The 24606-nt window shown below is 48.3% G+C and overlaps 1 protein-coding gene across 1 annotated transcript; it reads left to right on the top strand.

Annotated features, from left to right (window-relative positions):
- The first annotated feature begins 20355 nt into the window (after nt 1–20355).
- Nucleotides 20356–23110, top strand: LOC119364846. The gene is made up of 3 exons (XM_037630406.1): nt 20356–20620; nt 21065–21279; nt 22340–23110. The coding sequence occupies exons 1-3, from the start codon at nt 20416–20418 to the stop codon at nt 22934–22936; spliced, it is 1017 nt and encodes a 338-aa protein (XP_037486303.1). The 5' UTR covers nt 20356–20415; the 3' UTR covers nt 22937–23110.
- The last annotated feature ends 1496 nt before the right edge of the window (nt 23111–24606 follow it).

Consider the following 24606-nt stretch of genomic DNA (forward strand, 5'->3'; position numbering starts at 1 on the left):
ATCGGTACAACGTCTATCGAGGGGGAACAACACCGGCAAACACAGAGGAAACACGATCAATGCAATGCACAATATGATGCATGCTATGACATGGCAATATGAATGTGTTTTGGGCTAATGCACCTAGCTATGATTTAAATGAAGTTGGTTTGAATACATGATTCAAACTCCAACTCCATATATGATTATTTAAATGCCCTTTATTTGTTTTGTCCAAAACAGAGGACAAACATTGTTCAAACATGCATGAAAATGGTACAGATGGATTCCTTGAATTTTTCTGATAATTTTTCATACATAAATTATTTAATTTGGAGTTACGGTTAATTTTCTATGATTTATTGAAGTTTTAGCTATTTCTGGAATTTCCTGATTATTTATAAAATAAACTAAATTCCAGAAAAGGAATATTGCGTCAGCATGGCGTTGGCATGACGTCCGCAGGTCAACAGGGCTGGTCCGGTCAAACCTGACCAGTGGGGCCCACTGGTCACTGACTGGGGCTGGTTAGTGCCGCTGACGTGTGGGCCCGGTCAACGGCCACGTCAGCACGGTCAAAACTGACGCGTGGGGCCACTGTAATTAGATTAAACTAAACAGAAAATAAACTAGGATTAATTAAAGCGTGGGGCCTAGGTGTCAGTGACACGGTGCGGTGTTTAGTGGCTAATTAAGCCAGCCACGTCAGCAAGTGACGCCGGCGACCACGGCGACGGCGAGACCTCGCCGGAGTTGCTCGGGACGGTGCTACAGCCCGCGGCTGGTCGCGCTGAGGGCACCAAGAGGGAGCCCGTGCTCCCGCGCATCTAGGGGCGCACGCAGCTGGGCACAGGGAGGCCGGGGTTCGCCGGAAACGAGCTCCTGGCGGCGGCCGGAGTTCGGGCGTCAGGCGTTTCGACGCTGCTGCTCACAAACGAGGGAGCTGAGGCGCTGGAGGGGCTCTACGGGTCGCGGCAAGCACAAGGGTGCACGCCCGTGACCAAATGGTCACCGGGGTTTCGCCGGCGACGATCCCATGCGGCGGCGGCTGCTGTTAGCAAGGGGGCGGCGGCTACGGCAATCAAACGGAGGCGGGATTAGGGGGAAGATGACCGGGGGCTCACAGCGGATCCATTCGAGGCAGAGACGAGGCCGGGGACGGTCCGGAGCCGACGAATCGGGCGACGGCGACCGGCGGGTCCGAGGAGGGGAAAAACGTCGGGGCGGCGCTTCAGGGGCTTCTGGAGGGGCGTGGCTCGGTGAGGTGGGTCGAGGATGGAGTGGCGGAGCTTGTGGGCTAGTCGGGGAAGCGAGGGAGGCCCGGTGGCCGTGGTGGCAGTGGACGGCGGCGACGAGCTCCGCTTGGTGGTGCGCGCGAGAGGGGAGCAGAGGAGGGGGGAAGGAGCGAGGAGAGTGAGAGAGGGAGCCAAGGGCAGCGTGGCGTCGCGGGAGGCGACCAGGGCGACGAGGGGGTAGCCAGGCAGGGAGGGAGGAGCTGGCGCGGCTCGCCTGCGCGCCGGGCACGCAGCTGCTTCGGGGCGAGGGGAGGAAGATGACGGAGGGGCTGCAGTGGTGGGCTGGGCCGCACCGGTGGGCTGCCAGCACAGGAGCTGGGCCGGTTGCTGGCGCCAGGTGGGGCGCTAGGTGGGCTGCAGGTAGGTGGCCCAGGTAGGCTTCTGCTCTTTTTTTTATATTTCTGTTCTGTTTTATTTTATTTAATCTTTTGCCATTGTTTTGAATTTAAAATAATCCAAACAATGCCAAAAGCTCCTCTGAATATTTTTATTTTGCTAGATGGACTTTTCCAAAAGCTCATAAAATATTTCAGGGGTATTTGAAATTATATTCTAATTATATGAATATAATTCAAATTCAAATAGCTAATGATTTAATTTCAAAGTCCCAAGATTAAGTCCTTAAAAATGTTCAATATTTTGGTGGGGACCAGAACCCTTGCCAAAAATTATCAAACATTTAAGAAGAGCATTTTGGAACAATGAATGAGATTTTAGGGTTTTTGCCCTTCTTTTATTCAAGTTTTTGAGGCTTCCAAATTTCCTTAGTTCAAGTTCAAAAATTTAAACATGATGCAAACACTAGGCAGCACCAGAAGCTAGGGATGTGACAATAGGTGTCTGCCCTCTTGTGTTTTCAGTTTCCTGATTACATCCGAACTTTGCAGGGGAGGTTTTTGAAGCGGAAGGCCAAACCTGCGGCGACAAGCCAACGAGGGGCCGCAGGGCCCCGTGGGCAGAAAAGAAGTGCAATCTGGACCAAGGCGTCAGCGCAAAGGTATGGCGCCCCCCTTATCCCAGGTGTTATACCTTCGAGGCACATTGACACTCGTGCTCTCTTCAGGACAAAGAGACCTCGCCGGACTATATCCGGAGAGGCTGCCAATCGCGCCTCCACCAGCCAGGCTCCAAAGCCTGGTCCAGAGGCGGAGGAGAACGCAAGGCGCGCGCCAGACGCTCCTCCGACGGAGTACGTGGATGGGTTGTCTGCCACCAACTCTGAGGTGGAGAGTGCCATGAACCACAGGCGTCGCCGGACAATTCTTCGCGACGCTTGTTTCTCCCAAGGGGCGTTAGATGCCTTCAACTCGGGAGATGCGTACCTCCGTGCTGCTCAAAATGGTCTAGCCAGGGCCACAGAGCAATATGTAAAAGACATACGGGTAAGAAAATTTTGGTAATTATATATATATATATATATATATATATATATATATATATATATATATATATTAGTAGCCCCTGAGACTTGAAACAGTTAGAATAACTGATTTAAGGATCATTTGTTATGCAGGTTCTTACAGAAAAGAATTCCCTACTGTCCAAGGAGCTGGAAGAGTGCAAAGCCCAACTTGAGGCCGCACTAGCCGCAGCAGGGGAGCCCAAGGAGACCCCCTCTGGTAATATACACTTCGAAAGGTAAGTATTTTGCGAAGCACGGCATGGGTGCGAATCTGACAAATGATTTTGCAGATGGCGCCGGATTGAATCCGGAAAGGCAACACCTCCTACGCCAGCTAAAGGCTGGTGAGAAGGTGCTGACAAAGGTGAGGCGGGAGAAGAACGATCTTCAAGATGCCAACACCAAGCTGGGCGTTGAGCTGAAAGATATTCGTGCCCAGCTGTCAGACTCCGTGACGGAGAATTAGTGGCTTCGGCGCAACATATTTAGTAAGTGCTTGAACGAACCTTTGAAAGAAAGTTCGGTGGGGAAGTCGACTAACAGAGCAATGTCTGTAGGTGTGCTAACAGGTCGTCCTGCAGAGGAGATGCCCGGTTCTACGGGTGACCTTCTTCCCGAGCTCTCGCAACTGTTCGATCGAGTTTGGCAGGTGATGCAAGGCGTCGCCCAGGCCCTGTGGCCATCCGTCTCCATGCCTGAAGGTCTTGGAGAGCTTGCGGAGAAGCTAAAGGGAGCACGGCGGCGCTTCCGATTGTGGAAGATATCGGCCTGCCATCAAGGCGCTAGGGAGGCCTGGGCCATGGTGAAGACGCGGTACACAAAGGCTGACCCCAACCACATGGCCGAGGTCGGTCCTGTAGGGCCTGATGGGAAGGAGATCCCTGTAAGCTTAGTATACGGCCAAGTAGAGTTGGCCGCAAAGTATTCCCAGTAGGACTGTAAATTAAACAGCCTGTTAGATGGTATTGAAGAGGAATACAATCAGTCAAAATGACTATGTAATTTAATTGACATTTATAATGCCTTCTAGCCAGATTGTAGATCATTTGTCATGGCCGACCTTTTCGCTTCAGCCTCGGGACCTGACGGTCCGGAGTGTGTCTGAATTCCCATGTGGTTATATAGGAACCGGGGAATGCATGGAGACCAGGCGTAGGGGTCATTAGTGCGTGAACAGACAAGTGCCCGACTAGTTATGTTATATTACATGGTTAGTAAGAAACATCTTCCAGGGAGAATAGTTCTGTTAGGGGTTCCTTTCCCTGGGAGGCATGCCCTAAGGTGCATGTCCATGCTGCGAAAAGAAACGTAGGAAAAACATCTGGGGACGTATAGATAAATAAAATAAAAAAAGATCATCTTTAGTTCACCGACCGAATATTCCCTTAAGAACGCTAGCTTTCGGCTTCACCCAGTCTGAGGTACATGTCCGGCTGACCCGGCAGTAACAATCGCAGAGGTGCTCCCTTTATCACCTAGCCGAACAATCGGGAACGTAGGGGTAAGCACAGGAGCTAGGCAACCCAGCTTGGCCAAAACTTAAGTCATATCGATGCATATAATGGTGAATAAAAGGTACATGCAGAAGTGTGACACATGTGTTGGGCATGAAGCCCGTATAAATAAGCTTCTGTTTAAAGAAGCCCCCAGGTTTAATGAGTGCGGATAGCGCGTCACTTTATGAGCCTTTAAAGGCTATAAGAGAGAGAGAGAGAGAGAGAGAGAGAGAGAGAGAGAGAGAGAGAGAAGAAGAGGAATGTAAGACAGAAAGTATATAAAAAATGGACAGAGGAAGGAGACGAACACAGAGTCCGGCGCTAGGCATAGAATCTTCGGAGACGGGCTGCGTTCCATGGGTTCGGCTCGAGTCGGTTATCCGATGCATCCCGCAGGCGGTATGCTCCACTAGTCAGGACTTGGTCAATTATGAAGGGACCTTCCCACTTGGGCTTGAGTTTGTCCTTTTTCTTGTTCGGTAGTCATAGAACTAATTCGCCAACGTTGTAATTTTTGGCCCGTACTTCTCTGCTTTGGTATCTTCGAGCCTGCTATTGATAGAATGTGGAACGGGCATTTGCCATGTCACGCTCCTCCTCCAGTGCATCCAAGCTGTCCTGCCGATCGAGCTCGGCTTCTCTTTCTTCGTACATGCGCACTCAAGGTGAGTCATGAATTATGTCGCAAGGCAAAACTGCCTCTGCGCCATACACCATAAAGAATGGTGTGTATCCGGTGGTGCGATTCGGCGTGGTCCGCAGCCCCCAGAGTACGGAGTCGAGCTCCTCTACCCAGTGCGTGTTAGATTCCTTGAGGGACCGCACTAATCTAGGTTTGATGCCGCTCATGATAAGACCATTTGCACGTTCGACCTGGCCGTTAGTTTGTGGGTGATAGACGGAAGCATAATCAAGCTTGATGCCCATGTTTTTGCACTAGAGTTTTACCTCGTCGGCCGTAAAGTTCGTGCCATTATCCATGATGATGTTGTGGGGGACGTCGTAACGGTGTACAACCCCGGATATAAAGTCTATCACCGGTCCGGATTCGGCAGTCTTAACAGGTTTGGCTTCTATCCATTTGGTGAACTTATCCACCATGACCAGTAAGTATTTTTGCTTGTGGGTTCTGCCTTTAAGGGGTCCAACCATGTCAAGCCCCCAGACCGCAAAGGGCCAAGTGATGGGGATAGTTTGGAGGGCGGTGGGTGGCATATGGCTTTGGTTTGCAAAGAGCTGGCAACCGGTGCATCGTTGGACTAAGTCCTGGGCGTCTGCCCGGGCCGTCGGCCAATAAAAGCATGTGCGGAAGGCCTTGCTTACAAGGGACCGAGCTGCCGCGTGATGACCGTCGTGTCTGGCATGAATTTCAGCCAGGAGGTTCCGCCCTTCCTCTTCGGAGATGCACCTTTGAAGGACTCCGGTAGTGCTTTTCTTATAAAGCTCTCCCCCGTGGACTTTGTAAGCTTTGGATCGCCGCACTATGTAGCGTGCCTCATTTTGGTCCTCGAGGAGTTCCTGCCTAGTAAGGTAGGCGAGGAATGGTTCCATCCACGGGGCGATAACGGCCATTATTACGTGGGCTGAAGGTGATATTTCATTGGCAGAGCCTCCGATTGCGTCGGAATGTTTGGTGTCGGGCAGTGCGGTTGGGTCCGGGCTGTTATTGTTTGGCTCCCCTTCCCATACTACGGATGGCTTGAACAGCCTTTCCAAGAAGATGTTGGGGGGGGACTACATCGCGTTTTGCGCCGATGCGTGCCAGGACATCTGCTGCCTGATTATTTTCCCAGGCTACATGGTGGAATTCAAGCCCTTCGAACCGAGCTGACATTTTTAGGACGGCGTTGCGCTAAGCTGCCATTTTTGGATCCTTGGCATTGAAGTCTCCATTTATTTGGGATATTGCGAGGTTCGAGTCCCCGCGCACCTCTAGGCATTGAATGCCCATGGATACTGCCATCCGGAGACCATGTAAAAGGGCCTCATATTCGGTTGCATTGTTGGAGTCCGTGTACATAATATGGAGTACGTTTTGAACTGTGTCTCCTATGGGGGACGTCAAAACGACGCCAGCCCCCAGTCCGGCCAACATCTTGGAGCCGTCGAAATGCATGATCCAATTTGAATATGTGCCGTACTCTTTAGGGAGTTTGGCCTCTGTCCATTCTGCGACGAAGTCGGCCAAGACTTGCGACTTGATGGATCGCCGTGGCTTATAAGTTATGTCGAATGGGAGGAGCTCAATGGCCCATTTTGCAATTCGGCCCGTTGCGTCACGGTTGTTTATAATATCGTTAAGTGGTACTTCCGAGGCTACTGTTATTGAACATTCTTGAAAGTAGTGTCGTAGCTTCCGGGATGCCATGAATACCGCGTACGCAATCTTTTGATAATGCGGGTACCGTGATTTGCAGGGAGTGAGGACAGTGGACACAAAATAGACAGGCTTTTGAAGGGGGAATTTGTGTCCGTCTGCTTCTCGTTCGACGACGAGCTGCGCTTACAACCTGATGTGTTGCTGCAATGTATAATAGCATTGGTTCGTCAATGTTTGGCGCGGCCAGGACTGGGTTTGTTGCCAGTATGGCTTTTATTTCGTCGAGTCCGACCGTGGCTGCATCCGTCCATTCGAAGTGTTCGGTGCGCCGAAGGAGGCGGTAAAGGGGTAGGGCCTTTTCTCCCAATCGGGAGATAAAGCGGCTTAGAGCCGCCACGCATCCGGTTAACTTTTGTATTTGTTTGAGGTCCTTTGGGATATCCAGTTGCGACAGAGCTCGGATCTTGCCTGGATTTTCTTCAATTCCTCTACCGGATACAATGAAGCCCAAGAGCTTTCCGGCTGGAACACCGAAAACGCATTTTTCCGGGTTGAGCTTGATGTCGTATGTTTGGAGGTTATAAAATGTGAGCCTCAAGTCGTCTACTATAGATTCGACATGTCTTGTTTTGATGACCACATCATCTTCATATGCCTCCACTGTTTTGCCGATCTGGTTTGCCAGACATGTCTGAATCATGCGCTGATATGTTGCGCCGGCGTTTTTGAGCCCGAAGGGCATCGTGTTGAAGCAGAATGGGTCGTATGGTGTGATAAATGTCGTTGCAGCTTGGTCTGGTTCTGCCATCTTGATTTGATGGTAGCCAGAATATGCGTTGAGGAAACACAACGAATCGTGTCTTGCAGTAGCGTCGATAGTTTGATCGATGCGGGGGAGGGGAAGGGATCCTTTGGGCAAGCCTTGTTAAGGTCTTTAAAATCAACACACAAGCGCCAGGATTTGTCCTTCTTTGGTACCATCACCAGGTTTGCTAGCCAGTATGGATGTTTTATATCTCTGATGAATCCGGCCTCCAATAGCTTTGCTAGCTCCTCTCCCATGGCATGTCTCTTAGGTTCGGAAAAACGCCGAAGAGCCTGTTTGACAGGTTTGAATCATGTTTGGATATTTAAGCTGTGCTCGGCCAGCCTGCGTGGGATTCCTGGCATGTCTGAAGGGTGCCAAGAGAAAATGTCCCAGTTCTCTCGTAGGAACTCTCGCAGTGCGGCGTCTACATCAGGGTTTAACTGTGCCCCGATGGAAGCTGTTTTATTGGGGTCCGTTGGATGGACCTGGAATTTAACTATTTCGTCCGCCGGTTTAAAGGAGGTGGACTTGGATCTTTTGTCGAGTACCACATCGTCCCTATTCACCGTAGAGCGCAACGCAGTCAGTTCCTTAGCCGCTAGGGCTTCGGATAGTGCCTCGAGGGCCAATGCGGCTGTCTTGTTTTCGGTGCGGAGTGCTATGTCCGGATCACTAGCGAGAGTGATGATCCCGTTAGGCCCGGGCATCTTGAGCTTCATGTACCCGTAATGGGGTATTGCTTGGAAGATTGTAAATGCTTCCCACCCTAGCAGAGCATGATAACGGCTGCTGAACGGAGCCACATGGAATGTGACCTCTTCGGACCTGTAATTATCCGGCGTGCCGAACACCACATCTAGTGTTATTTTTCCTGTACAGCGCGCTTCCCAACTGGGGATTATTCCTCTAAAGGTTGTGTTGCTTCGCTCAATGCGGTTCCAGTCTATTTCCATTTTTTGAAGGGTTTCCTCACAAATGAGGTTCAATCCGCTGCCGCCGTCCATGAGTACCTTGGTAAGACGAAAGCCATCCACTATTGGACTGAGGACCAATGCGGCTGGTGATCGGGCTGTTCGGAATTAAGGTTCATCACTGGCGTTAAAGGTAATAGCCGTGTCACTCCATGGGTTTATTGTTGCTACTTGGTAGACTTCGGCAAGGCTATGGAGTGTTCTTTTTCGCATATTATTTGATGTGAAAGTCTCAAAGACTGTTAATACCGTATTGGTGTCTCTGGGGTGGCTTTCTGTGGCCTCCGGAATTAGGAGATTTTCGCCAATTTTGGCCACCTGCCGGAGTATCCAACATGCTGTGAGGCTGTGAGTTGGTGTGGAGTCCTCTGTACTATGAATTTTACAGGGTCCATTGAGCCATCCTTCCAGTACGGTTCCATGCCTTGTAGAGGGTTTTTGCTTCTTAGTACTTGACCCGGGTGTCTGGCGATGATGCACCCTTTTATTTCGGACTGGGTTTGTATTCAGGGCCGGATCGTCCCAAAATTTTATTTCGGTTTTCCAGGCGCTTTCCATCGCACAGTACTTTCGTATGATGGACGCCAAGTTAGCGAAGTGTGTAATATCACGGCGACTTATGGCGTTGAGGATTCCCTTGTCCGTGCAATTATTGCAAAAGATTGAGATTGCGTCTTCCTCACGGCAGTCCTTTATCCTGTTCTTAACCAGGAGGAATCTGGCCTGGTAATGATGTACTGTTTCATCGGGCTCTTGCCTAATTTGGGATAGATCGCTTATGTTCGGGTGGGTGGGCGGAATTAAATCCGAAGCCTCACCCCATCTGAGGCTCAGAGGCCGAGGAATTTCTGAACTCAAGAATTTGGATTCCTGGATGCTGTCCAATGAATCCAGCCTGTCACCTAACTCTAAGTTCATGTCTTGAGTGATATCCTCCCCTCCGCGGGTATCCGGCTTGGGGGGATCAGGAATCCGGACGTAGCTAGTCCTTAAGATAGATGAAGGGTCGCCGCACTGTCCCTTTACCACGACAACATGATGGGTGACTTGGGGAGAGTTAATCTCTATCAGATCGGGTTTAGGCCCAATCTGGTCGTAATCCGTAGCGACTCCTAGGGCGGCGATGTGATCCAAGAGCTCGTTTATGGAGGACAGCTCCATTGGATCTAACTGCTCGGCGAGTTCCGAGCTGACATGAAGATTATTTTCGATGGCTCGAGAGGTCATCGTCGGCGCAGAAGCCGAATAGGCAGTCATAAGAAAACCACCTAGCCGGAGGGTTTGGCCGACAGCCAAAGCTCCCTTTGCAACGGTGTCGTCTTTAAAGACGGGGCGAGGCATCCTTCCTGATGGCTACGACACAGAGGAACTCTCAATGAAAGCACCAATGTCGGTGTCAAAACCGGCGGATCTCGGGTAGGGGGTCCAGAACTGTGCGTCTAGGCCGGATGGTAACAGGAGGCAAGGGACACGAAGTTTTACCCAGGTTCGGGCCCTCTCGATGGAGGTAAAACCCTACGTCTTGCTTGATTAATATTGATGATATGGGTAGTACAAGAGTAGATCTACCACGAGATCGGAGAGGCTAAACCCTAGAAGCTAGCCTATGGTATGATTGTTGTTGTGTATGTTGTCCTATGGACTAAAACCCTCCGGTTTATATAGACACTGGAGAGGGTTAGGGTTACACAAAGTCGGTTACAATGGTAGGAGATCTACATATCCGTATCGCCAAGCTTGCCTTCCACGCCAAGGAAAGTCCCTTCCGGACACGGGATGAAGTCTTCAATCTTGTATCTTCATAGTCCAGGAGTCCGGCTGAAGGTATAGTCCGGCTATCCGAACACCCCCTAATCCAGGACTCCCTCAGTAATATTTTAAATTCCAATAGCATTGCTTAGCGCATATGAACAAGTTTTCAGCGCACAGGACAAAACAAGCAAGTTTCACTCAAAAATTACATCCCTAGAACATTCATCCACCACAAGGCAGGCACCCTTCATAACATCCTTATAATAATTCTCGGGCTTGCGATGCTCTTTCCCCGGCGGTGGCCCGTCCTTCACAAGCTTCTCAGCATCCAGCTTGCCCCAGTGCACCTTAGCACGGGCAAGGGCCCTACGAGCACCTTCAATGCAGACGGAGCGCTTGATGACTTCGAGCCTTGGACAGGCCTCCACCAGCCGCCGCACCAGCCCGAAATAGCTCCCAGGCAGAGCCTCTCCAGGCCACAGCCGAACTATGAGGCCCTTCATGGCCTGTTCGGCCGCCTTGTGGAGCTCGACCAGTTGCTTCAGTTGGTCGCTTAGGGGCACGGGGTGTCCGGCCTTAGCATACTGAGACCAGAACACCTTCTATGTCGAGCTGCCCTCCTCGGCTTGATAGAATGCGGCGGCATCGGACACACTCCGGGGAAGATCTGCGAACGCTCCTGGGGATCTCCGGATTCGGGTAAGTAACAAGTAACTCACGTTTATGTGTTTGCTTTGCATAAAGAATGCCTTACCCGCCTCTATCTTCTTCACCTCATCCAACTCCTGGAGGGTCTTGTGGGATTCGGCCTTGACAGACTTGGCATTTTCAATAGGCACCGCGAGCTCGGACACTCGCGTCTTTGAGTCAAGCTCCAAACTCTCATGTTTTTCCATGAGAGCCTGGAGCTCTTGCCGCACCTTGCCAACCTCGGCCTCATACTTCTCCCGCTCGGTGCGCTCCGTGGTTGCCCTCTTCTCGGCCTCGACCAGCGCTTTCTTAAGGGTCGCCACCTCAGACGTGGCCCCTACAATAGCCATGATAATCCTGTCATTTTTTGCAAGTGCACCTTTATATATATATATATTTAAACAAGGTATTTCTTACCTTCGTTGTCCTCGAGCTGCTTCTTGGCACGCCCAAGCTCTTGCTCGGACCGCTCGAGGTTCTGCTTTAGCGTGTCCACTTCCGCAGTCAGTGCGGCGGACACAAGCAGAGAAGCCTGCATACGCATATTGATTCCTTTTTGTTAGACTCCTGCGAATTTTATTTGATCCTCTATTCGGCTTTTCTTCCCGAACGCCAAACAGAGCATCATGGGCTACTGTCTATGCGGTAATATTATTTACACATTCTTTACTTACCTCAAAGCCTGTTAAAAGGCTAGTACAAGCTTCAGTCAGTCCGCTCTTGGTGGACTGAACCTTCTAAACCACCGCACTCATAATGGTGCAGTGCTCCTCATCGATGGAGGCGACTTGGAGCGCCCCCAACAGATTGTCCGGCGCCTCCAGTTGGACGGGGGTCACCGGCACGGTGGGCTTGCTCCTCTTGGAAGGAGGTCCCCCGCCGGACTCTGGAACCTTTGAAGGTTCCGGAGCGGTGTCCGGCCTAGAGCCGGACTTGGAGCCCTGTGGGGTTTCATCCCCTTTACTCCTGGAGTCCGGGAGGTCGCCTTGCGGCGCCTCCAGGACCACCTCCTCCCAGCTTGGAACCTGTTGGGACAACACTTCGGTGTCGTCTGTAGGGCGGGGGAGGAAGCCGTCGGAAGCGAGTTCACATCCGACGAGTCCAGTGAGCCACTCGACGATGCGTCGAGCCGGTCTTTGGGCGGGCTGCATAAACATATTCGACATAAGGGAAAGCTGTGCAATAAACGAATACTATGAATTACTCTGGTATCCAGATACTTACGATTTAGCCAGGGGCTTGGCCCTGGGCGTCCACTCCTCTTCGCCGTCGTCGGCGTCGGTGGAGTAGTCCGGAGGAAGGGTTTTCCCCTTCTTGGACCCTTCGGCCTCCCCAGCTGGGGCGGCCTTCCTTTTCTTCCCTTCCCCCGCTGGAGGGGGAGGGGTCTCTTCTTCCTCCTCCTCGTCTTCATGGGAGGAGTGCGTCTTGGAGTCGTAGGATGAGGGATCCGACACCTCCAGGCGCCGGGCACTCTTTTGAGTCCCCGTGGCCCTCTTCTTGGCCTTCTTCTCCGGCACCACATGGGGTGTCGGAACCAGCAGCTTCGCCAAGCGAGCGTCCGCTGGGCCTTCGGGCAAAGGAGCCGGACAGTTGATCTGTCCGGACGTCTCCTGCCAATCATGTCAAAGGTAAGGGAGCTTAGATCCGCATGGAGTCAAACTATGAAAAACTGATACCCTATAAAAGGAAAAAACAGCTTACCGCATGAGTGTGATGCTACGTACTGAATTCGCGATCCTCGGTAGCGGATGCGGGGGCCTCGGCGCCCTTGAAAAGCACCTTCCAGGCATCTTCGTACGTCATGTCTAAGAGCCTGCTCAGAGTTCGGTGCCGCGCCGGTCGAACTCCCATAGGTTGAAAGCCCGTTGTTGACACGGGAGGATCAGGCGGATGACCATAACCTGGACTACGTTGACAAGTTTGAGCTTCCTGTCCACCAGGGTTTGGACGCATGTTTGGAGTCCGGTCAGCTCTCCTTTTTTACCCCACGACAGGCCCTTCTCCTTCCAGGAGGTGAGCCGCGTAGGGGGTCCGGATCGAAACTCGGGGGCTGCGACCCATTCGGGGTCGCGCGGCTCGGTGATGTAAAACCACCCCAATTGCCACCCCTTCAGGGTCTCCACAAAGGAGACCTCGAGCCATAAGACGTTGGGCATCTTGCCCACCATGGCGCCTCTGCACTCCGCCTGGTTGCCGCACACCACCTTCGGCTTGACATTGAAAGTCTTGAGCCATAGGCCGAAATGGGGGCGGATGCGGAGGAAAGCCTCGCACACGACGATAAACGCCGAGATGTTGAGGACAAAGTTCGGGGCCAAATCGTGGAAATCCAGGCCATAGTAGAACATGAGCCCCCGGACAAATGGGTGGAGAGGGAAGCCCAGTCCATGGAGGAAATGGGAGAGGAACACCACCCTCTCATGGGGCCTAGGGGTGGGGATGAGCTGCCCCTTTTCGGGAAGCCGGTACGCGATGTCGTTAGACAAGTATCCGACCTTCCTTAGTTTTTTGATGTGTCCCTCCGTGACGGAGGAGACCATCCACTTGCCTCCTGCTCCGGACATGGCTGGAGAAGGTTGAGGTGGGGAGTGCGGGCTTGGGCACTGGAGCTCGAGTGCGCGAGAATGGATAAGCAAGGGAGGAAGAAGGCGTAGGTGAAAAGGTGGATCCTTATCCCCTTATATGGATGGACGCAACTACGTGTCCCCACCAGCCTGGTAAAACTCGCTTATCTCCAAGCGCCATAATCAATGGCGCGGTTGGGTTACCCACGCCCGTATTAATGAGAATCCCGGAATAAGGGGACACGGTCTCTGCTTTAACAAGACGTGCCAAGGAAACCGCCTCGCATGACGCGCTGAGGTGGGATAATGAAACAACTCGGATAAAGGCTTGGCCGTGGTGTGTCACACTACGGAATACGTCAGCAGATTAGATTTGTGTAAATATTATTCTCTCTATGGCAATATGTGGAAACTTATTTTGCAGAGCCGGACACTATCTTTGTGTTCAAAATCTTCTATGAAGTACTTGGAGGAGGAACCCGCCTTGCAATGTCGAAGACAATTTGCGCGCCGGACTCGTCATCATTGAAGCCTGGTTCAGGGGCTACTGAGGGAGTCCTGGATTAGGGGGTGTTCGGATAGCCGGACTATACCTTCAGCCGGACTCCTGGACTATGAAGATACAAGATTGAAGACTTCGTCCCGCGTCCGGAAGAGGCTTTCCTTGGCGTGGAAGGCAAGCTTGGCGATACGGATATGTAGATCTCCTACCATTGTAACCGACTTTGTGTAACCCTAACCCTCTCCAGTGTCTATATAAACCGGAGGGTGTTAGTCCGTAGGACAACATACCCAACAACAATCATACCATAGGCTAGCTTCTAGGGTTTAGCCTCTCCGATCTCGTGGTAGATCTACTCTTGTACTACCCATATCATCAATATTAATCAAGTAGGATGTAGGGTTTTACCTCCATCGAGAGGGCCCGAACCTGGGTAAAACTTCGTGTCCCTTGCCTCCTGTTACCATCCGGCCTAGACGCACAGTTCGAGACCCCCTACCCGAGATCCGCCGATTTTGACACCGACACCAGTGCTTATAAATGGAAAAGGAAAATCAATAAAAGGAGGATAGTGGCATGATAATCAAGGAGCCGGCGAGCTGAGTGGCAATTCTGTGAAGTCAAGCTTTTTTAAATACTTCCCTCCTTTTATTAGCTTTTGATAACTGTTACATCATCTAGTAAGAGAGGGAGAATCTCCGGCGGTGCATTGTCCACCTACAGAGAAGAATGTGCTCTCATAGCCATACTAGCTAGCTCATGAGCTACTAAATTTGCTAATCTATTACAGTGATCAAAATAAGTTCGAGGGAACTCGCAAGCCAGGTTGTAGCAATTATCAAAAATAGTTGCCGCTACTCCCATTGAGAGACCGTCGTTATTCATCATTTCCATCACCTCTAGATTATCTGAATTCACCATCAGTTTATTGCATCCCATCATCTATGCCAAATCTAGACCCCTCTTTAGAGCCATTGCTTCAGCCGACAGAGCATCAGCACAATGCTCCAGTTTCCAATTCCATGTAGCTATAAAAGATTCGGAGGAGTCCCGTAGCACTGCTCCAGCCGCCCCTGTGAGAAGTTCCTGGTCGAACGCTGCGTCGACATTGAGCTTGACAAAATCAGCAGGCAGCTTCATCCATCCCTCCGGTTTAGCTACTGCCTTTGGCGCCATGGAAGCTACGAAGTTTGCTGTAATGGCTTGAATTGATGACACCATTTTCTCTGCACTCTGTGTGACTTTGTCATAAACCACTCTCCTTCATTCCCACCAAATGTACCAGGTAGTGATAGAGATTAGCTCATGTACATTAGCCTGGCCGATTAGTCCAAATTCCTTCACTGGGGTTTGCATCAGAAAATCAAGGATAGACTCACCTGCTCTACCCACACCACATGCTTTCTTCAAGTCCCAGGAGGCGCCAAACTTCTGTTGCTCTCTTACATCTAAACAGGAGGTGTATCACATCCTCAGCTCCATAGTTGGAGACTGGGCACTGTCCCGATACTTTGATGTGGCAGTTTGCTAGATTAACCCTACACAGAAGAGTCCCCCTGAGTGTTCTCCAAAGAAATACTTTCACCTTTGCAGGACATCGCAATTTCCAGATTTTGTCCCGATTCCATTATGACCCATAGCTTCAACACCATTTGTTCGTCTTAGTTTCCTTCCATGTTGATGGTTCCATTCCACGTGGTAAGCTGAGCGGACAGAGAAAAATCCACCTTTGTTATAACTCCATGCAACGAAGTCTTCCATTTCATGTGTTGGTAATGTTATAGACATGACCTGATGCACATCTACAGGCCAAAAAGTCTGATTAATTAGCTCCTCATCCCATTGCCTAGTGACCGGGTTGATGAGATCGCCAACCTTTGAAATAATATTATGTCCCCGTGGTGTGATGATTTTTCGGTCCGCCGAACCTAGGACCCAGGCATCCGACCAGATATTGTACCATCTCCCACCCTCCAAATATATCCATGTTTGAGTGTATTCACCCCTCACATTATGCTCTGCCAAGTAAATGAGGCACCCTTCTTTAGGTTTGCATTGAGTAAATCACTGTTCGGAAAATATTTTTCTTTTAGAATTGTTGCACATAGTGAGTCTGGATTGTCTACTAGCCTCCATGCTTGCTTAGCCAATAGCGCAAGGTTAAAGCAATGGATGTCACGAAAACCCATACCTCCTTGTTGTTTCGGCACATACAACTTCCACCAAGCCATCCAATGCATCTTTTTCTGGTCATCACTATCACCCCACCAGTAATGCGACATTGCGTCAGTTATTCCTTTGCAAGTTTTTTTAGGAATTTTGAAGACGCCCATTGCATATGATGGAATTGCCTGTATAACTGATTTAAGTAGAACCTCCTTTCCTCCTGCCGACAATTGTCTTTCTTTACATCCATTAATCCTTTTGTTCACTCTATCAATAAGGAATTGAAAACAATCTGTTTTGTCCATGCTAACAATTGCTGGGAGGGCCAAGTATGTGTCATTCAATGCCTCGGTTAATATATTGAGGGTCGAGCACATCTCGGCGTGAATAAGCACATCCGTGTTAGGGCTAAAGAAAATACTAGATTTCTTCACACTCACCAGTTGTCCCGATGCTGCACAGTATGAATCAAGGATGCTTTTAAGGACCTAGGCATTCTGATTGTTTGCTTTCATGAGTATTAGTGAATCATCAGCAAATAACAAGTTTGAAATAGATGGTGCCTCACGACACACTTTGACTCCTTGTAGATCTCCCCTATCCTCATGATGCGCCAAGAGTGCAGTTAGCCCTTCTGAAGAAAACAAAAATAAATAGGGAGATAGTGGATCTCCTTGTCTCAGACCGCGTGTTGGCGAAAAAGATTATGTTTCCTCAGTATTGTATCTAACCCGATACTCCACAGTGGACACCCACTGCATAATCATCTTCACCCAATTAGCGTGAAATCCCATCTGTACCATAATTCCTTCCAAGAAAGCCCACTTGACTCGATCATAAGCTTTGTGCATATCTAGCTTGACCGCACATAGTCCCTCCTTCCCTGATCTTTTATTTTTAATTGTATGAAAACACTCATATGCCACAAGGAAATTATCAGTGATGAGTCTACTAGGAACAAATGCACTCTGTGTTGGACTGATAATTTCCGGGAGGATTACCTTCAGTTGGCCTGCAATCATCTTGGAAATAACCTTGTAAACTACATTACAAAGGCTGATAGGGCTGAATTGTGTTACCTTTTTTGGTGTGTTTATTTTTGGGATCATCACGATTGCGGTGTCATTCCAACCTTCCGGTATAGTGCAAGTATTCACTGCCAAAAGAACCTCCTCAATGAGGTCATCTCCTAGCATTGGCCAAAATCACTTATAGAAAACAGCGTGTAGCCCATCCGGGCCTGGCGTTTTCAGGTCGCCTATATTAAATAGGGCTTTGCGCACCTCATCAGAAGTGTAAGGCGCAAGCAAAGTATTATTTATCTCTAGTGATACACACTGTTTAACTCGAGAAATTACATTCTGATCTGCACCGTGCACTTCAGAAGTAAACAGTTCAACAAAATAATCAGTAATGTGTTTGTTTAGATCTTCTGTACCTTGATGCCATACTCCAATGTCATCCAACAATTTTCTAATGTGATTCCTTTTCTTCCTCACAGTGGCTGCATTATGGAAAAAGTTAGAGTTTCGGTCACCATGTAACAGCCAGTTGGTGCGCCCTCTTTGGAGCCATAGATTTCCTCCTGGTCCAGTAAGTTTTCAAGCAAAACACGGATTTCGTTCTGCCTAGCTCTATTGTCAGCATTATTCAATCCACAACGAAGATTTTCCAATTCTGTTTTCAACTTTTTGATCCTTCTCTTTGGCCCCTGTAACACCTCCTTATCCCATTGATGAAGATCTGATTTGACAGCACGAGTTGGTCGGCTAACGATGGACCCAAGCCAGCAAGTTTGTCCCGATTCCATGCTGTATTCACAATCTCTTCCATTGTTTCCTCCTTTAACCACTTAGCTTCAAACTTTCGGCCTCCTGTCATCTTGCTAAATTGAACAGCCTCCTGGTACTCGGTGTCAAGTATAATTGGCCTATGATCCGAATGGACATGACTCTCATTGATTAACGCCCCTTTTGAAAATTTGGTAGACCACTGCGAGTTACACACTGCCCGGTCTAATCTTTCCCTAATCTCTCCTCTCCTCCAAGTGTACAAGTCTCCAGTATAGCCCATGTCCTCCAGTCCACACTCCACCAAGCAGTCCCGGAAAGCTTGCATCATATTGTTTGGTCGAGGATTACCTCCCTCCTTTTCACTTGCATACAAAATCTCATTGAAATCTCCTATTATAGCCCACAGATGGTTACCCATCTTATGAAGATCACGCAAGCAGGTCCATGACAGGTGTCGTTGGTCCCATGCTGGGAAGCCGTAAAACCCTATTAATCTCCAATCTACCTCATCCCCCCTCATAGAAACAACATCAATAAAAGAGGGCGAGGAATAATTCAAAACCACTTTATTAATGAAGTTGCAAAACAGGACTAACCCTCCTGATCTACCATCACTTTCTTGCACATACATCTCATCGAAACCTAATTTACACTGCACATCATCAGCTTTTTCCTTATTCATGTGAGTTTCCGAGAGGAAAATCACGTCCGCCCTCACTCGCTCCTGTAGCTCCAGGAGCTCATGAACTAACGTGGCCGAGAGCAAGCTATGGTAGTTCCAAGCGATGGTTTTCATTGCTCCCGACGATCACCCTCGAGGGGTGTCGCCGATCCTGCTTCATTTGTCATGTTTAAGTTACTGTCCACCACCTGGCCTTCACGTCATCTCAGCTTCTTTCTATTTGCATTTTTTGGGGGTGTACCCACAAGGGTGGATTTGTCTTCCTCCTCATCTGTTTTTCCTTCAAACATGCTGACTTTATTTTCTGCCATTGTCGTTGTTTCAGGAGTAGCTTCTGATCTAGATTCAGTATAAGAAACAGGGGCTGTCACCGGCACCAAATCATATCCTATTATCATCTCAGAAGAAGCACCCAAATTACTATCCGCTGCAAACCTCTTCCCCAAGATATTTTCCGAGGCCATTGACGTCCTTACATCCTGACTATTAATAACCGGGTCAGATCCCCCTCCAGCCACAATTTCTAAACCTGCATTTGCATTATGTACAGAGTTATGCCTCCAACTAACATGAGTTGTTCCCCCATTTTTTGGATCAATAGGGTGGCTCTAGTCCATATTATTTGCATGTTCTCGACCAAGTCCTCTTCCAGGACCCCTACCACGGGTATTGTAGTCCTCTTTTCCACTCCTCTGACGATCGCCTGAGCTTCAACCACCACGGCCCCCTCCTCTGCCTCTCCTTGTGGCAAGCAAAAAACTCCCCCATTCAAGCTTACTCGCATCATGCTCTCCCGTGCCACATTCTTCGTGCCAGTGTCCCTAATAGATACTTCTCTGTTTCTCCACCCTTCGTTCTGCCAACGGCCCGAGTTAATTTTTTGTTTACATCAAGCTTAACTCTAGCCGTAATGAACTCCCCCACAAATCCATTTGGCGGAGTAACCTGCACCTCCTCAACTTTACCAATACGGCTAGCAAGATTCTTCAAAGCACTCTCACTTTTCAGTACTCCGTCTGGTAGTTTATGGATTTGACACCAGGTTTCCAGCCTATCCAATCTTACTTTCTCTGGATTTGAGAATCCATCATACTCGGCCAAAATCAAAGAAACTCCACGGAAGTCCCATGGCCCTTGATGCATAGCCTTATTCCAGTCCCCTAAACAATTGAATTGAATTGAGAACAAATTTGAGTTAATCCTTCTCCAAACCACTTCTTGAGCAGAGTTCCATGCAGCTTTCATGTCCGCGATCAAAGCGCTTTGACTAAAGTTCTTGCCTGACAGGAGGCGACCAAGGGCAAGCCACTTAGGTTTAATCTCCGGAGCATCTATCTCATCCTCCCACACCAGATCATCATCCTCAAGGTTCAACCTTTCCAGGAGCTTTCCAGTATCCTCCACGGCCAGCCCTGCTAATCTGCTGCCCTCTCCTGAAGCCGCCATGACAGCCTTACGACAACCCTAGATCGCAGCCGATCCTTTACCCAACCGAGTCCAGGGAGTGATCTCGAGGAGGGGGGAGGTCGTGAGATTGGGGAACAGAGTACAATCGACGCGATTGCCGGACGGAAGTAGTAAACTCTGGTGGCGGCGCCTCCAAAGGACTAGAGAACCCTAGTCGCCAGACCTAGGGGAACGGCAGGTGATGGAACCTTCTGGTGTGAAGTCAATCTTGAAAGTGGTAATTTTGAGAAGCCGCGTATTGGAAGTGGCAAATATTCAATTTTCTCCTTGTCCTTGGTTGGGGGGTGAGCGTGAGGGCCACTATGGGCCAGAATGGCCCAACGAGTCCAACACGATGATGAGTGGTCGAATGGATGCCCACTATGTGAATGGGCCTAGGCCTCTGACCGTCTGGCGCGCGCCTAAAAGGGTCCAAGTTGTGATATGATATGGCTCCTCTTTCTATTTCGAGATCCCCGACTCGTCCATCTTAGAGAGAGAGAGAGAGAGAGAGAGAGAGAGAGAGAGAGAGAGAGAGAGTCCTCTTCCATGGCCGGCGGCGATTCTTCTCCCGTGGCGGCTGCAGCTGCGGCTGCGGCTGCGGCGAGGAAGTGGGAGTGGGACCAAGAAGAGTATCGATGCGAGCCGGCGGAGTATTCCGTGGACCCGCGATACAGCGAGTACGACCCCAAGCAGGGCTGTTTCATATGCGTCTGCTACTTCTTCGACGGCAAACTCGACCTGGACCAAGAGTGTACGTTCCAGTCCAATCCAATCCAATCCCCCTTAATATGCATCTCGTTATGTTCGGTTAAACATCTTTAGGAGGTGGATTTTGATTCATAGCAGATTTAATCCTCCCCAATCCACTCAAATCCCCTTCATACCACTCCCCTTGCAACAGAACAAGCCTTTCGAACCTTGTTGCTTCGTTATGCATGTCTAATTCATTTCAATTCAAACACCAGTCAGTCAGTATCATTCATTCATCAAATTCAGTCTGAAGGTTACTTTCACTTTCTGCTAGATTTATTCAGAAGCAAAGGCTGCCACTTTCAAATTCATTCCTCAATTAGGCTCGGTTTACACCTACATACATACATACATACATGCATGCATACATACATACATACATACATACATACTCCTTTGTTACTCTCTTTGATTGATTTATATGCGTTTTCTTCTCATTTGACAGCACCTGTTGGTCCCATGCGACATACTGGTAAAATCTTCAAAGAGGGATTCCGGCTCAAAAACTCAGTCAATGTTGTCTCCATCAAGATTGTTTCCTCTGACTATGGCTACCCACTCTATGTCTACGGTACCATCATAGCCAGGGACAGTCTGGATCGAAAATGTGTCTATATATTCCGGCACGACCAGGATGATTGCCAGCTCATCACCTCAAAGGTATTACTGCCACAGACACATACAATATATCAATTGTGTGTTTTCTTGTACTGGTACCTCATATCAGTCGGTTGATTTCCTGACGGAGAAATTTTGAGTTAAGTTGTGCGCAACTTCTATAAATGATTACTTATGAATGTTGTATCTCAGTAATCCATATTTGGGTTTTGTATGTTATACTTGAATAACGGATCTAGTTTTGTATCTGTTCCATACTCGGATGTACAGATACTTGAGCCAACCAGCGAATCCGTATTGGATACCGTATCAGATACCGATTTGCCTCCGATACTCCCCCAATGCATATCCATGGAGTATCCTTGAATAAATGATTTAAAACAAGTACAATATTCCCCCAATACTTGCCAATACGTTTTGGATACGGCCCAGCCCAATTAAGAGCCCTCTCAACCCAGTAAAGAAGCAACAAGCAACCCTAGTACCCCGATGGCCCCCATCCGTTCCCTCCAAGTTTCTTTCCTCCTTCTCAAGCTCACACCAGGTGGCGGCTGCTCCCCCAGTGCCAGCGGCTAGCCGGCGACGAGCTGCCCCTCCTCCTCACTAACGTCCTCGCTCAGGCGAGGCTAGTAGCTGCATGCTCATGAGAGCAAACATGAAAGTAATATGCTGTTCCTAACTTCTACACTTTATTTTTGAATTAAAAAATAGTAAAATGTATCGCCGTATTGGCACTTTTTCAAAATGGTGAATTTACGTATCCATATTGGCCCGATACCGATACTCGTATCCGTATCGGTGCTTCATAGGTTCCATATGATGTTGATTTTAACGATACTCCAATTAGTTGTCTTATTATAGCGAATAGTGTTAGGAGCCAGGGGTTTATCATTTGCGTGCGTGAGTTTATGGCACTACAGCAATCTGCACAATAAGAAAAGGAGAAAAAAACATGGGCACAGATGTAGCACAATTTTTCTGAGTCTAATTACCTTGTTTCGCCATTCAAAACATAGCTAAAAATGAACCCCAAATCAAGGGTAAATTCAATCAATTCCAGAAACAAGCATCTGGAATTTATCTATTTGAATTGGTCTTGCAGGATGATTCATTGATTTTGACTGGACCCAAGAGAGGATTCATGGTATGCGATGATATATTCTTCAAAATCAATCTGAAGGTGAAGAATGTGCATGGGAGGACTGTCGATGATGATAGACTCAGTAAAGGCCTGATAGAGGTGGATGCTATCCGCAGGCTGGAATATAGTCCCAGATATGTGGTTGATACGGAAACACTTGTCAGCATGCACAGCATATTGGATTTGAACTATACATTCATTAGGAGGTCGGTGCAGGGCACTGTTGAGATCAAGATCCTTGAGGGACCTGATGAATTCCATGGGAAGATTGTTGCTTCCACTACCAGCATTCCATGCGACATTGTGCTACATGATAGCAAAGTGAGTGGTGCGCTAACGGCAGGTGACAATGGAGTCGTACAAATGGCGCGGCGCGTAGTAGGAGTCTCTGTGGATGAGATGCTGGTGTTGACTGTTGCTGCTGCTGTCGGTGATGATGAGTTATCTGCCTGCACTGTTCAGTTTACTCCAAGGCGCAATGGTTACGATGATGAGAGTATCACTTGCGGGGAGTACAAGATGCTTCTGAAGTTCACTTGGTCGATTGTGTATTTCTGATGTACTGTAACTCTTAGTTATTCAGTCGTAGTCTGCCAGATTCTCTAGATCCTTTTAATGTAAGGAAGCTTCATTATGTGAACCAGTCATGATACATGCTCAAACAGTATATGTTCCAGCGGGTATTGTATCTATTCTGACTCTTCTGTCTGATGTAAGCTAGTTTTACTGGAATTGCTTGTGGTGCATGCATGAAATTTAAGAGTTATACCCCCTCCGTCACATAATATAAGATGTTATTGTGGGTATATTAATTGTCATAACATCTTAAATTATTGGATGGAGGGAGTAGTATTTACTGCCATCCTAAAAGTAATGTCTACGAAGTTTTTCGCCTTGTTGAATTGCAAGATGTACTAACAAGAATATATATGTCTATGCCTTGTTGAATTACACGATGCAGTAGCAAGATCTTGAGACCCGTTTGTTAGAATCGAATTGCCTGTGTTGCAAGTTCAATGTCTATGAAGACTATCCGGCTGTAATATATTTTCTAGTGAACTAATCACCTTTTTATTTCTAATTTTTGTCAGAATCAAGAGCTCAGTAGTAGCATTCAATTCTTTGAATTCCTCCTCTTTGTATCCAACTTGGCTGTGCATTATTGTGCCAAGGAAGTGGTTCTGAATAGTATCCGATTCAAACTTATAGCAGAAGTTATCCCTTTTTAAATTTCTTAAAACAGGTTCTTTTTCAGAATTTTTGGAACTTCCGAATGCGTTTTTTGGTGGCACTAGCACACCCAATATGCCCCCCTGGAGCATCACTGACAAGCGCCCATCAAAAGAACTGCTACACTGGATGAACATCATTCCCAGTAATTGCAAAGCCTGATTAAGCACTTTTCATACACTCCACATCAATTAGAAGAAGAAAATTCTGGTTGAGGAAATATTTGAACAATGTATTTTATCATATGTTTTCATCTGCAGAGTTTGGATATCTCCGGAAAAAATGTAATATTCTACAAAATGCTTGGTTTGATCAATGGAGAAAGCAATATGCACTTCAGAGCAACAAGACTTGCTATCTTTAGGAGGTGTTTCAGGCTTTCAGCCAATAAGAACATAACACGTATGGATCTCTTCAACAGCTAGCATTGGGTCTCTAGTCTTTTATCCATCTCGGTTTCCTAGGACGCCCCTGCCTCGCCATATAAACCCGGCCATAAACCCAGCTTCTTCTACGTCCAGGTAGAGATCTTTGCGAAGCAATGTCGAAAGATGAAGATATGCTGTGCCTTGTTTTACAGTGTCACAAAATCTACATGTAGAGTAGAACTGCAAAAATTCACGAAAACTTGCAAATCTGAATTTAGACTCCTTTACTATTTTGAATTTTTCACAAGCACCTTTGCTGCAATATGTATTGATTTTGAGTGTCAAGTATGGCGTAGGGGAAGGGCCTGAAAGTGCACCTCTACCACTCTATCAGTGAAGAAAGTGCACAGAAGGGCTGTCGAGTTCGCCACAATGCAACAACTTGATGTATGCTTGGTGTCTTACACTGTCAAGTTGATAATCAACGCTTAACAATTTTCAAATAAATTTCCGAAATTTCGCATATTTTAGTGGGGACCGAAATATTTTTAACCCTGAAATTTCGGTGCAAATTTAAACTGATTTCAAAATAAATTTAAATTGTGTTAAAATTCATTAAAATTAAGTGAA

Source organism: Triticum dicoccoides, chromosome 1A, assembly GCF_002162155.2.
Source record: "Triticum dicoccoides isolate Atlit2015 ecotype Zavitan chromosome 1A, WEW_v2.0, whole genome shotgun sequence".
NCBI lineage: Eukaryota > Viridiplantae > Streptophyta > Magnoliopsida > Poales > Poaceae > Triticum > Triticum dicoccoides.

Excerpts from the sequence above, each read along its gene's own strand:
- LOC119364846 (XM_037630406.1), top strand. The coding sequence starts at position 20,416 with ATGGCCGGCGGCGATTCTTCTCCCGTGGCGGCTGCAGCTGCGGCTGCG. Across the intron at positions 20,621-21,064 it reads ACTCGACCTGGACCAAGAGT|CACCTGTTGGTCCCATGCGA; the intron begins GTACGTTCCAGT and ends CTCATTTGACAG. Across the intron at positions 21,280-22,339 it reads GCCAGCTCATCACCTCAAAG|GATGATTCATTGATTTTGAC; the intron begins GTATTACTGCCA and ends TTGGTCTTGCAG.